Source organism: Papaver somniferum, unplaced genomic scaffold (genome assembly GCF_003573695.1).
Source record: "Papaver somniferum cultivar HN1 unplaced genomic scaffold, ASM357369v1 unplaced-scaffold_135, whole genome shotgun sequence".
NCBI classification, from domain to species: domain Eukaryota; kingdom Viridiplantae; phylum Streptophyta; class Magnoliopsida; order Ranunculales; family Papaveraceae; genus Papaver; species Papaver somniferum.
In genome coordinates this window covers 11,159,802-11,172,195 of record NW_020622713.1, presented here as the reverse complement: position 1 = coordinate 11,172,195, position 12,394 = coordinate 11,159,802, and the positions used below count along the sequence as shown (strand labels likewise).

At 37.9% G+C, this 12,394-nt stretch overlaps 1 protein-coding gene across 2 annotated transcripts; it reads right to left on the bottom strand.

Moving 5' to 3' along the window:
• Nucleotides 1–9,822: 9,822 nt before the first annotated feature.
• LOC113333930 lies at nucleotides 9,823–11,283 on the bottom strand. 2 transcript variants are annotated; one of them, XM_026580291.1, is made up of 4 exons: nucleotides 11,129–11,283; nucleotides 10,635–10,756; nucleotides 10,439–10,531; nucleotides 9,823–10,262 (listed from the first exon to the last, which is right to left on the bottom strand). In XM_026580291.1, exons 2-4 carry the CDS (start codon nucleotides 10,737–10,739, stop codon nucleotides 10,053–10,055), a joined length of 408 nt encoding a protein of 135 aa, XP_026436076.1. In that variant the 5' UTR covers nucleotides 10,740–10,756; nucleotides 11,129–11,283; the 3' UTR covers nucleotides 9,823–10,052. The 2 variants fall into 2 exon arrangements, with proteins under 2 accessions (XP_026436076.1, XP_026436077.1); XM_026580292.1 differs by having other exon boundaries at nucleotides 11,083–11,257.
• Nucleotides 11,284–12,394: the final 1,111 nt, after the last annotated feature.

Below are 12,394 nucleotides of genomic sequence, written 5' to 3'. Positions count from 1 at the left end.
AAAACATTTAGATTTACGAAACCGTGGTGCCAAAAATATTAAACATGGATGGGGCTCGTTACCAGAAGTAAACCAAGAGAATGTTCGCGATGTAATCAAAAATGTCAATGAAGAGGTGATGGAGAATACAATTGATAATGTTATTGAATAAGAGAATAACGATGAAGAAGAGCAAGGAAATGAAGAGGTTGAACAACAAAGAGAACACGTTGAAAATGTAGAGGAAGAATGTAGCGCCCCCTAAGCTAGCAGCTGACTATTCTAAGAGATTAGCTAAAAGAAGAGGCACTAAAAATCTAAAACAATTACTTAACATTCAATTAAGATATCTTCTACAAAACTTAACCCAAAACTAGCCCCTTTCAGAAACATATATATACATAAACTCCTCTCAAATGATACATATACAATAGTCATTTGGTTTACAAATATAATATGCAACATAATAAACATAGCCGAAGTAATCTAACAAACAGACTCAACTCCTCGAAGCTTTCGCTGTGCAACTCTGATATGTCTCTGAAACTGAAAGTGGGAATGGGTGAGCACATCATCCCTAAAAGGGGTGCCCAGCAGGAATAATATTTAACTTTTAAGTAATCATATGCAAGATTTCGAAAACAGTACATGTTTTCCCCAAACATCAAATAGCGACTACGTCACTGAAACAAACAAATATGTATATGGAACAAACTCCTTCTTTCAATCAATGTATAATATGGTGTCAACCAGTTACACACCTAATAACTACTGATATCACCCCTGTTGACCCATAGTAAGCATACAATCTGAATTCATGTAGAAATAAATGTGAAGGAGCGTATCATATATACCACAAGTATAAATTGTCATTTCCCATAACAATTCATATGACAAAAAAACATTAAAAGTCCTTTCCAAACCATGGAAAGGTCACCATAATCAACAGAATTATCATAATGCAATTTAAACAAAGCATGGAATGCACAACTAGACAATGCATGGGTTTGGTAAACGTAAATCTTTGTAAACGAAAAACAACAATGGTTACAAAAAGGTTAAATGTATTCCCACATATTTTGATGACAAACCTCGCCTACCTCGAGTTCCACGATCCACTGGTTCATCCTTGAATCGATCATTGTTAATAAAGACTAACTGTTAATCACAGAAGAACACTAAGAATCTAGGCAAAATGGATAACACAAGAATCATACAATTATTTCTAATGATTCTAGGTCCATTTAAGGTTCTACACTTTTTACTATCTATCTTTAGCATATCTAAGAGTTACTAATTCAATTAGATTGATTCTATAATTCATTTAGCTAAGTCTTATGAATATCTACAACCTTGTAGAAGGAATCAAAGGCTAATTCGGACCATAAGGGTCCAAGAATACAAAATAAGGTTCCTAGCCCTAACCCCATGGGTCTGATCCAACACGGCCAACTAAACCGAACCATTACACAAGACCTGGCCCAATCGGGTTAACTAACGGTCACTAACGGTCAAATGGTCAACTAACAGTCCACGTCCGTCCAAGGTCAAGTCCGGGGTCAACTAGTCAATAACTCAGGTCCAGTGACTCAGTGAGTCAAACTGATTCGACTCAGTTAGATAAGCTGAGTCAGGTAAGTTAGCTACACTGACTGGGATGACAAATAGGTCTAAAATCAAATATAGATTCACTTCAATTCTAACACTTACAACTCTAACTCAAGTTCGACTTCAATCTACTCATTGCATTAATTCATTGAATCTTAAAACAAACTTCATAATCAAATACAATTACAAGCACTGGTTACCTGCAATTGCAGTTCCAAGCTTTACAGCAACACTAATTGCAATTTTATAACCAACACCAAATCCAATTACAGTCACCTTCAATTACTTTCTCTAGTTCACATACCCTTGATACATTCATCTAACTTGCAATTCATTTAGAATCACAACACCATCTACACTCACTAATCTCAACTTCATAAATAATCCACATTAACCTCAGTTACAACCTCATATCCATCTTAGCCATAACCTGATCAACTCATACATATACACCATCCCAAACCACCAAGTCAATTACAACCACAGCTCCACTAACATCTACCAATAACAGTTCCATTTACACTTCAGACATCATTGCCACACCCTTCATCTGCACATACGATTCCCAGTAGATTCAACCAATCCATTTTCTCAAACTCATCAGAGATACCACCAATTATACCCAAAACAGCTCCTTGTAACACCAGTCCTAATATTACAACCTCAACAACAATCATTACCCATCCAAATTCAACCTCCATCTCCACCAGTACATCTCTCATCCCCTATAACAATATCATCACCACCACCGTTAAACTCATCTCAGCAATTTCATTCACAACATTACATCTCCACCTGCAAATTCAATTACACAGAAAACACCACCAATAAACCATCTTCAGTTCTGTTTCAACTCCACCTTTACAATTCATACCTAACTCATACATCTAATCCATGTCAATCAACTTCATTTACTCAAACAAGAACATAATCAAAATGGATTACAAATATCTTCAATTCAGTAAAGAAAATTTACCTCAGTTCAAGTTCCTTGAACAAAATAGCATACGCCAATTCCTTTACTTATCCACTCTATAACCATCTCAACCCTAATAACATGCTCATCATCTTCTTACCAACAAAATCGAGCCATAATTTTGTATCAGCCACAACTCATCAACCTCAAACTTCAATATCAACTTCAATTTACCAAATTCCAGAATCCCAACTAATAACCTCAAGAAATTATTCGGTCTAAACCTAATTCATGACCAACCCAACTCTAATCAATCCTATTAGAACATCAATTTCGTCTTTCAATTGTTCTCTGTATTTTGAGCGAAACTCTAACTGTTCAATTCTTCATGAAAAACTCCATAACTTATAATTAACTCCAACCCTTTCTTTAATCAGCTAAACCCAATCCATAAATCTTCTTATACGTCATCAATTCGAACTTTAATTTGATTCTCCTCAGAAACCTTAACTTGATTCTCTGATTCATCTTTTCTTTTTCAACAACAACAACTTCGACTCCTCCATCATCTAAAAAACTCCATCCCCAAGTTACTTTCACTCAAAACTCACTCTCGACTCATATATCTCTCGCAGAAGCATAACCGGAGGAAGAAGAGAAGAAGACGAGAGGAGAAGAAAGAAACAGAAGAAGAAATAAACAGAAGAAGAAGAAGAAAACGACTTAATCTACTAGGTTGAGATAAGGCCGATCAAAATTGCCTAAGGCACCCGAAAAATTGATACGAGCATCAAAGGCGGCTAAACTGAAGATGACTATTTTTCCCTTCAGCAAAACTGATGGTTATTTCTCCATCTGGTATCCGATTGACACGTTCGAGTAGTCCTTTGCGTATAACTATTTGAGATCCATCCGACGGTATTAATTTCATATCTAGATAGTTATTAGATTAATTTCTATTAATTAACGTTTGTGTTAAACTAATCGAATAATTAGTGGTTAATTCATCTCTTAACTAGTCTAATGGCGTTGACGAACTTGAGGATCCTTACAAAGAAGAACAAGGACAGGGCAAAGAAGGAGAATGACAAGAGGAAGATAATGAGGAGGAGGAAGAAGAGGAGGAAGATCAAGAAATTGTTCCTGTTAAAGAGAAGAAAAAAAGCCGAAGCCTCCTAGTGCTAGATACTCACACATTCCCCCTGATAATTTGTGTTTATCACCAGTGAACCCAACTTATGGTACTCCAAATGATGGAGGGATAGCATTGTTTGGCTACAAACACTTATGGGATGCGAAGATTTATGCGACAAAGGTATTCTTTAAGTTCATTCTTAACTAACAAAACGTTTTTTGTTTTGGGACATGTTTTTTCAAGTATTAATAGTGTTATTTTCTTTTCGTAGGATCATAATAATGCATTTCATCTTATTAAACGTCAAAAGGCGTCCACATGGGATCTTTCTTTGGAGTGTGAAGAGTTTCAAGCGAAGGTTAAAGAATGTGTGCTATGGAGAGCTATTGAGTATGCACATGTGGATTTTGACGTTGTTTCCGTATCCGCATTTATCGAGAGGCATTATCCCGAAAAATATATTATGCATCTTCCATTTGGAGAGATGGGAATTACTCCCGATGATTGCCATAATATCACCAGCTTATCAGTGGAAGGTAAATGTTTTCCATAAGGATACAACCCCTCGATGTCTTGTGAAGATCTTGAACAATTGGCTCTAAAATGTCTAGGATGGGATGCAAAAAAGTCTCAATGTGAGTTTGGACGTTCTGTGAGGTCCCCTAAACGTGGCGATGAGCATAATCCAAGAGAGTCAAATGGAGTATTGAAGAAGAAGTTGAAGAAATTCGAGTTGGTAAAGTTGAAGGCAGCGTTTGAAGGGACAAAAAATAAGGTGGAGAAAGGAAAGTTGGTGATGGACAGGGAGACCCTTGGGCATCATGTCACCGCTTATTGGTTATATCATCTAGGAACTATCATTTTCCCCGACTTCTGGAAATAGGGTGGATGCACATTATCTACAGCTTTTGGAGAATCTCGCTGAGATGAACAAATACTCTTGGGCCGCTGGGGTGCTTGCTTTTGTTCTAGGAGAGATGAGCAAAGGGTCGAGGATTAAGACAAATCAAATTGGAGGTTACTTAACTCTTGTTCAGGTGAGTTTCTACATTGTTAATTAGAAAATTATTCGCTAAATTTTTCTGCTTCCAATTCAATTTTTATGTATTTGGTTAATATTTTCGTATTTTCGCATAGGTTTGGATTTACGACCACTTCCCTTCATTTGAATTGGCTAAGAAAAATAAACCTTATCCCTATGGACAACCTGCAACTGGAAAATGGTTGTTTTTGGATGCACAAAGAAGTCTAAAGAAGAGCAGTTGACTTCGTTGAGGGAGAAATTGGATAAACTTACGGTGACGATGTGGTATATTTTACGGTGAACGATGCAGTTAATGAAGTTAGGTTTTGAAACAAAAACTTCGGCAATCTGGAAAAACAGACTTGGCCAAAATGCTAAAAGTTCGGCTACCTGGTATATTTGTGCAGGTAACCGAACATTTTGTTCGGTAGTCTGTGTAATCCTACTTTGTAATCGAACTTTTATCTTTCAACTCAATAAATTACTAACATTAACCCAATAATTAATATCACACTTCAAGAAACATACTATTTGATTGATAAGCATACTTAGTTCCATTACATGTGTCATTTAATCATCTTCAAGTGAAACTTGACCTTCATGTACAACTTCATCCGACTTCTTTAAAGCATTCCACATATCCATGTTATGCTCATACATAAGACACCAATCGAACATCATATCAGGATTAAATCCAGGCCAATAAGATATTTCGGATATAGGAGGCAATGGACAATCGGGTTTTAACCGGAGACTTATAAAGTGGTTGTTGTTAATCAATGCCATCACAAATCTCCTTCGTTTAAGTTGATCGACACATAAGGTTGTTTTCGGGGTGAAGGTGAAACTAGCATATTTAGAAAAATAATGAACCACACAATTGAATGCCTCGGCGATTGAGTGTCCACATATCGGCATGCTCATCCATTAATCCGTTGTGATCGGATGGCCCCCATGAAGACGACGTTGATACCTAAAAAATTTCTCCATGAGACTACCCTTCCATCGCACAACATTTTCTTGTCATATGACGAATTCTTCTTTAGTTTGGACAACAACCTTTGCCTTATATGAGTGATCGCACACCAATTATATCGCTTCGCACCTTCGATGAACGACTCAAGTTGTTGATTGTCAACCTGAAAACCACAAATCACCGTCCGGAGGAACGTCGTCGATGGATATAACGTATTCTCTAATGTATATAGGTAGCTCATTCAAATAGTCTTTATTTGGAGCCTTAAGCTTCATGTCGCCAGAAGATGGTTGGATAGGGAAAATTGGAGACTTAAGCTTCACATCGTCGGAAGATGGTTGGCTTGGTTGTGATGGACACATCGGACCTTTTTTCTTCAAATCTCGCTCACTTGTTTTGCCCTACCCCGTTTCTTTACGTTCTCCAAGTAACTTGCCGCGGTGTACTCATGGGCACAAGGATCTCTAGTATTTGCGATTTTCTTACATTTCTTTTTACCTAACACTTTTGCATATTCTATTAGTTATTTTTTAGTTTCTTTTTTGCTTGGCATACTTTTGATTTTGCCTTTCGACGGTTCATAAACATTCTCCGAATTTTATGGATATATGATTGTCCTCATGTTATCCCAAAAGATTTGTTTCTGGATTTTTTTTCATGCCTTGATACATCTCTAGTACGGTTCTCCCCATTTCGTTATTACCAAATTCTTCTCCGGCTTCTTCTCCTTTTGGAGGAGGGATCAAACTTAGATGCTTCCAAAATGGATCAATCTCGCTTAAATGGATTACGCCATGCTCATAGTTGATGATCATATGGCGACAAGGGAGTCCCATAGACTTCTTCATGTTACAAACACATACCTCATCCCGCTTGGTTTCCCACTTATCAATTAACTTGACTTCTATAATCAACAACTTCATACATTGCCGAGACACGTTGTAATGGATTCCCTTGAACAATGGGTGATTAGTATATTTTCCGGTCATTTTGAATATATGGCTTTTTTGGAACTTCTCCTTAATTCTATCAATGTCGCGCTTGAAGTAATTTTCCACATCATTCCACACGGTTACGAAATTATCAACACATCCAAAGAGATTCTTCTTCAACTGGTGGTGATCCGAATCTTCCAAACTTGTATCTTGATTTCCCAAGTGTTTATATTGGTTGGTATAGGTATAAACAAACCTCTCTTTGTGCGGTTCTAACCATTGGCGAAGAACATATGATACAACATCGGGGTAATCGGGAGGATCCCAATGGGCGATAAACTCCGCAAGATTTAGATAATAGTCTTCCTCGGTAAGAGACCAACACAATGCCTCCCATTTCACCGTTGAAAGCGACCCATTTAGCAAAATTGAGTTCTTTTTATTTATCAACTTTCTCTTTTGCATCTTGCGGTAGCTTCTAAATCTCTTGATATCCTTTTTTCTTGGGTGGAAAAATTATTGGCTTGCACCTATGAATCAAATTACACCATATATAGAACGTACAAAGCATATTATGTGCTAATGGGAACACTTCCTCTATTGCATTCATCAATGCGACTTCATTATCGGTCACTATAACCCCGGGAGTATCATCACCTCGGAAGATTGCCTTAACTTGTTGTAGTGCCCAAATATAACTAGGTTCTTTCTCATCTCTTAAGAAACAAAAGGCCACGATAAACGGTGACTTCGTCGAAGTACGCCCAACAATATTCAACAATGGCATCTCGTACTTGTTCGTCTTATAAGTGCAATCCATTATTAGAACTTCATGAAAGCATTGAGCCAATTGAACACTTGTCAGATGTGCAATAAATATTTGTGTTATCTCTTTTTCCGAATCCACATCCTTTTGAACTGCATAGTTTTTCTCTTGGGACAAAAAAAAAAACAATTGTTGCATTACTTGTCTATCTCTCCATTATTTTCCTTCTAATTTTCTCAATTGCATTGTAAATTATGGACAAAGATGAGTGGTTATCCTTGTTATCCTCCTTTAGTATTTGGAGCATTTGAACTGGTGAAATACCCATTGTCTTCATTTTAGCTACCTTTTCCATCTCTTCAGGAGTTAGCTTTGCCGCCATGAAATGTCCTTCAAGATGCTCCGGACGAGGATGATTATGACAACCTTGCATAACTCTATAGAGAACCCACCCATCCAAATTTTCGTTGTAATTAAATGCAAGCTTGAATGGGCATTTAATCTTCTTTGAGAAAGTTTTGTTCTTCCTATTTGTCTTTCCTTTATAAATATAACCCTTCTTCTTGTGACTTTTATCGGGATCACCACTTCTCTCAAAAACCATTTCAAAGCGAGTTTTGCTTTCTCTCCCATTGAATACTAATACGCACATGTCTTTTTGTGCATGTTGTCTAGCCCAATACTTTTCCTCTTCCGGATCTTTGAATACCAAGTTATTCATGTAGTGATGAGATATGTCATCGTACAAAATACCAACTGGGGAAGGCACTATAAAAAAAATTATCGACCCTGCCGAACACAAAGTTCGGTTACCTCGCAACCAGAAAGGATTTTGAGGCCTTACCGAACTCAATCTTTATATTTTCTATGGTAAAGTTCGGTCATGAAAATGAAAAACTCGACTAAAGCGAACTTAAAGTTCGGTTAGCTACCCCCTTTAAAATTATTTTGCGATCTTGCCGAACAGAGAGTTCGGTAACATAAGTACTTAACACGACTAAACCGAACTATGAACTGTAAACTCTATAAAAATAGTTCTGTTACATTTTCTGGAAAAACATAACTGAACTCTCAAAAACCTGCATTAAAATGTGTTCGGTTACCTACATCTGCTAAAGTTAGTAACCGGACACACACTCAGAAAGGTTCGGTTACCTTTTCTGCAGACTAGATAGACGAACTAGGTTGACCTAACTGAATTTTGTTTCTGAAATTTTCAGTTTGGCCAAATATTTGCACAATTCAAGCTACATTAACTACATATGAGACATACATGAGTACCCATAGCTTCATCTTCTGGTTGTGGCTGATAAAATCCATCATTTGGTTTGTTTGCTTAAGTTTGGGGCAAAAAGTTTTCATCATCTAACAAATAACTCATATTTGGATCATTAGAAGTATGGACAAATATACTAGTAGGTGAAGGGGGTTCTGATTCTGATTCGGAGGTATCATCACATGAATCACTCATATCATAATTACTAAACTCAAAAAAAGATTTTTGGGTTCACCCATCTTCTTCTTCATATTTCCTCCTCCTTCTCTCTCAAAATAATGTTTATAACAAAACAATCATATAAATAACTCACTAATCACTAACTAATCAGTTATTAATCATTAGACTAACACTAATTAATCATCACACTAATTAAGTTAATCATCAAGGGTAAAGTAGGTACTAAAAAAATAAGTTAAGTGGTGACTAAAAATTACTACCAATATCCACCCTAAAAACTTAAATATTCACCCCAAAAACTTAAGAGTAGCCCCTCCATTTTTTGAGTAGTCCCCAAAAAAACCGTTCATATGCATTTACTGATGACAAGGCCCGATACCCGCCTGGCATGGTCCGGCCTGTCTTGTTGCACAGGCTTGGAAAGGCCATGGGCACTAAATTTTCTGTTGCCAGGCCCGGCCTGTCAAACTTGGCAAGTATGCCCGGCCCGGCCTATGGTATATGCGGGCTTGGGCTGGCATGCTCGGCCCGATGTACACCTGCACTTTACTGATTCCACGAGTAATGCAACAATCAGGCAAGTCGGGGTATAGAAGCCGTTCAACTCGACTATCAAACCTATCCCCAGTCTTAACTGATTACAACTACCTATTCCATTTTCCACTACGAGGAGGAAAACCCCTAAGCAAGGGCAATTGCTACAAGCAAGAGCAGGACACTACTCAGCAGGAACTCTAGGTAGCTGATGTTTTTCTTTATTGCATACCTTCCTTGAACAAGACTAGAAAAGTCTTTGCTGCTTATCATGGCATAAAAGGGAGTTGGTAACTTCATACTGCTCTACACATGCCTCGAACAGCAGTACAGGTGATCTAAGCATACAAGACAGAAGCAAATAAAAGTCAGAAAAGGGTCGAAAACTTACCTCTTTCCTAATCAAAGCAGATCAGTCTTCTTCATTGCTCATCACATCAACAGGATTTCATCACAACACTTAGAAAAACACTAGTTAAGTTGAAATAGTTGATGATTCTAATAGATATAGATATAGACAATGGGAGCATTGCTCGTTTAAAAGGATCACACCATGCGCACATAGATACAGAAGTTAAAGTTAGGAGATGTATAACCCCCACATTACAGGCTACTTATATTGTCAGAGGTTCCGGTGAATACTTCACCTAGCTAATAATAGTAAACTGACATAACTTAAAGTAAGCTCATGCCTGAGAAATTAAATAACTTAGCGCTCATATCTTATGCTGATAAAGCTGGCGCTCGTAACTCTTGACGAGGGGATTCTTTATCTTTGATGGCATTACGAAGAGCTGACAACTGGTTCTTTTTATCTTCGATGGCATTTCTCATTTTCACGATTTCTTGAAACTTCTGAACTGCGCTGACACCAAGACCTAAAAGGAACGATGCCCATAACTGTCGATCAAAGGGGAATGCCCTTTTTAGGGCCTGCAAAGAAACATTATAATAATAATAATCAGTGCAGTGCAGTGCAATTTAAAGTGACATCCATAATACTTGTAGCATTGCACATGGGTAAATTAGCTGGTCAATCCTCTAATAGGCAGACATAGAGTAGAAAAAGCAAAAGGAAATAAAGATAGGGATGGAAGGAAGGGGCTTACAAAGACAGCATTGCATTCATCGATGAATTCCTTTGCTTCTGCAGTAGCCTGCTCAAAGCGTTCACAAAGACTTCGCAATTTTTCATCCGTAATCTGATAGATTATTCAACACTACAAGTAAGAAGGTTTGTTTTGACTAGTTGTTAAAAGATGAACAAATCAAAATCCAAATCCAATAATGAAATAATATTGTTACATGTTTGCTGGTCTCAGTTCGTCCTCCAGTATTGGTAACAATGCCTCTAGTGCCCCTGGAAAACAACCTCTGGGATAACATTTTTGTGACACTTTTTAGTGCCATCTGATCTTTCTACTTCCCTAACAACATGTAATGACAGCATTCAACATTAATAGAAGATCACCAGCCATAAATTACAAGCAACTATTATGATGTTATAGAAAAACCCTAATTTAAAAAAAAAAAGGAAAAATCGTAAAAAGCCCTAATTTTTAAAAACAAATAGGAAAATTGAAATATCCCTAATTTTTCAAACAACTACCTAATTCACCAAACAAATAAGAAAAGTTGAAACCAACCCACCCCTAAGAAATTAAAATGAACCTCGACTATGATGAAATCAAATTGCTTCAAGAATAAATAAATGATGAAAACAAATGGTAAAATCCGAACAAAAGAAACAAACCCTAATCAAATCAATATTATTCATAAGTCAGAATTGATCTTCTTACTGGTCTGGCTGGCTGCCTGCCTGCCTTCAAATGAGGATGAGATGTGCGGCGATGGAGGGAGAGAGGGAGGGAGGAGAGGCTCAACTCAACGATGAGAATTTCTTTTCTTTTGTTGTTTCGACTAAAAAACCAAGCCTGGTTCGTTTTATTCATGGGGTGCCCTTAAAATTAATATATCTGATTCGGGTCTGACTCGTCCCAACTCAGGATTGCCTCTTTTTTTCTTTTTCTTTTCCAAATCAGCATCGGATTTCGTCCGACTGGGGACCAAATCGACAACTCCAGAAGAAAAAGAAATTGATAAAGATGGAAAATACATTTAACAAAGGAACCAGTCAGGATGTTGTCAATTTAGCACCTCTGGACATTGCCCCTGTTGTGATCACTAGACAATAAACCTCCATTTCTGCCAACTATTTTGGCAGTATTGTAATCTTCTTTTTAACTACCGCATATATATCTAAATCCAAATATAAATCCGAAATTTTTTCTAGTAGTAAGTGCCGGGTCGGCTAGGAAGTAATCTCATAAAATGTACGACATAGTTTTTACTGCATATATATATCCGAGAACCGAAACTCATTCCCAGTAGCAAGTACCGGGTCTGGTAGGAGACAATGTTAACTCCCAAAATAGGACATAGTTTTTACGCCGGCTTGCCCAAGCCTTGCACAACCCACGCTATGGTGGGAAACAGTCCTTGACGCTTGCTGCGCCGCTCTTATTTTGTTTTTTTGGCCCGATGAATAGTTGATTACCGTGTTTAAGGATTTACGGATTCTCAACCCTAAACACGGGCAGAAAACTTCCATCCGACCCGGGTTGCAGGGCTACGGGGGATTCCCCTTCACAATCCTGCCTACTGTAGGGATACAGGGTAAATTCCCTTTCCCCGACTATAGGGTTATCATTACGTGTTCTCTCGTTTGGGGGACTAGATAAGGTTAGAACATAAAGAAAATAAAGGAAGGGGGTGGTTAGTCTTCGTACCTAAATCCTACCTCCTCCACGTGGATCGCCGCTTTCCAGACCTTTCTGTCCAACGCCTGCTCCGCTGATAAGTTTCGCTTGTTCAAATCCCGCTTGACCGACTCGTTCCATGTCACTTTCGGCCGACCCCTACGCTTCATCCTACCTTCAGGACGCCTGATGCAACCCGAATGGACCGGTGCATCAGGCGGTCTTCGTTGGAGATGTCCAAACCAACACAGTCTATGTTGGGTGAGCATCTCCTCAATCGGGGCTATGACAATTTTCTTACGCAAA

Excerpts from the sequence above, each read along its gene's own strand:
- LOC113333930 (XM_026580291.1), bottom strand. The coding sequence starts at position 10,739 with ATGGCACTAAAAAGTGTCACAAAAATGTTATCCCAGAGGTTGTTTTCC. Across the intron at positions 10,532-10,634 it reads GAACTGAGACCAGCAAACAT|ATTACGGATGAAAAATTGCG; the intron begins GTAACAATATTA and ends ATAATCTATCAG. Across the intron at positions 10,263-10,438 it reads ATGAATGCAATGCTGTCTTT|GCCCTAAAAAGGGCATTCCC; the intron begins GTAAGCCCCTTC and ends GTTTCTTTGCAG.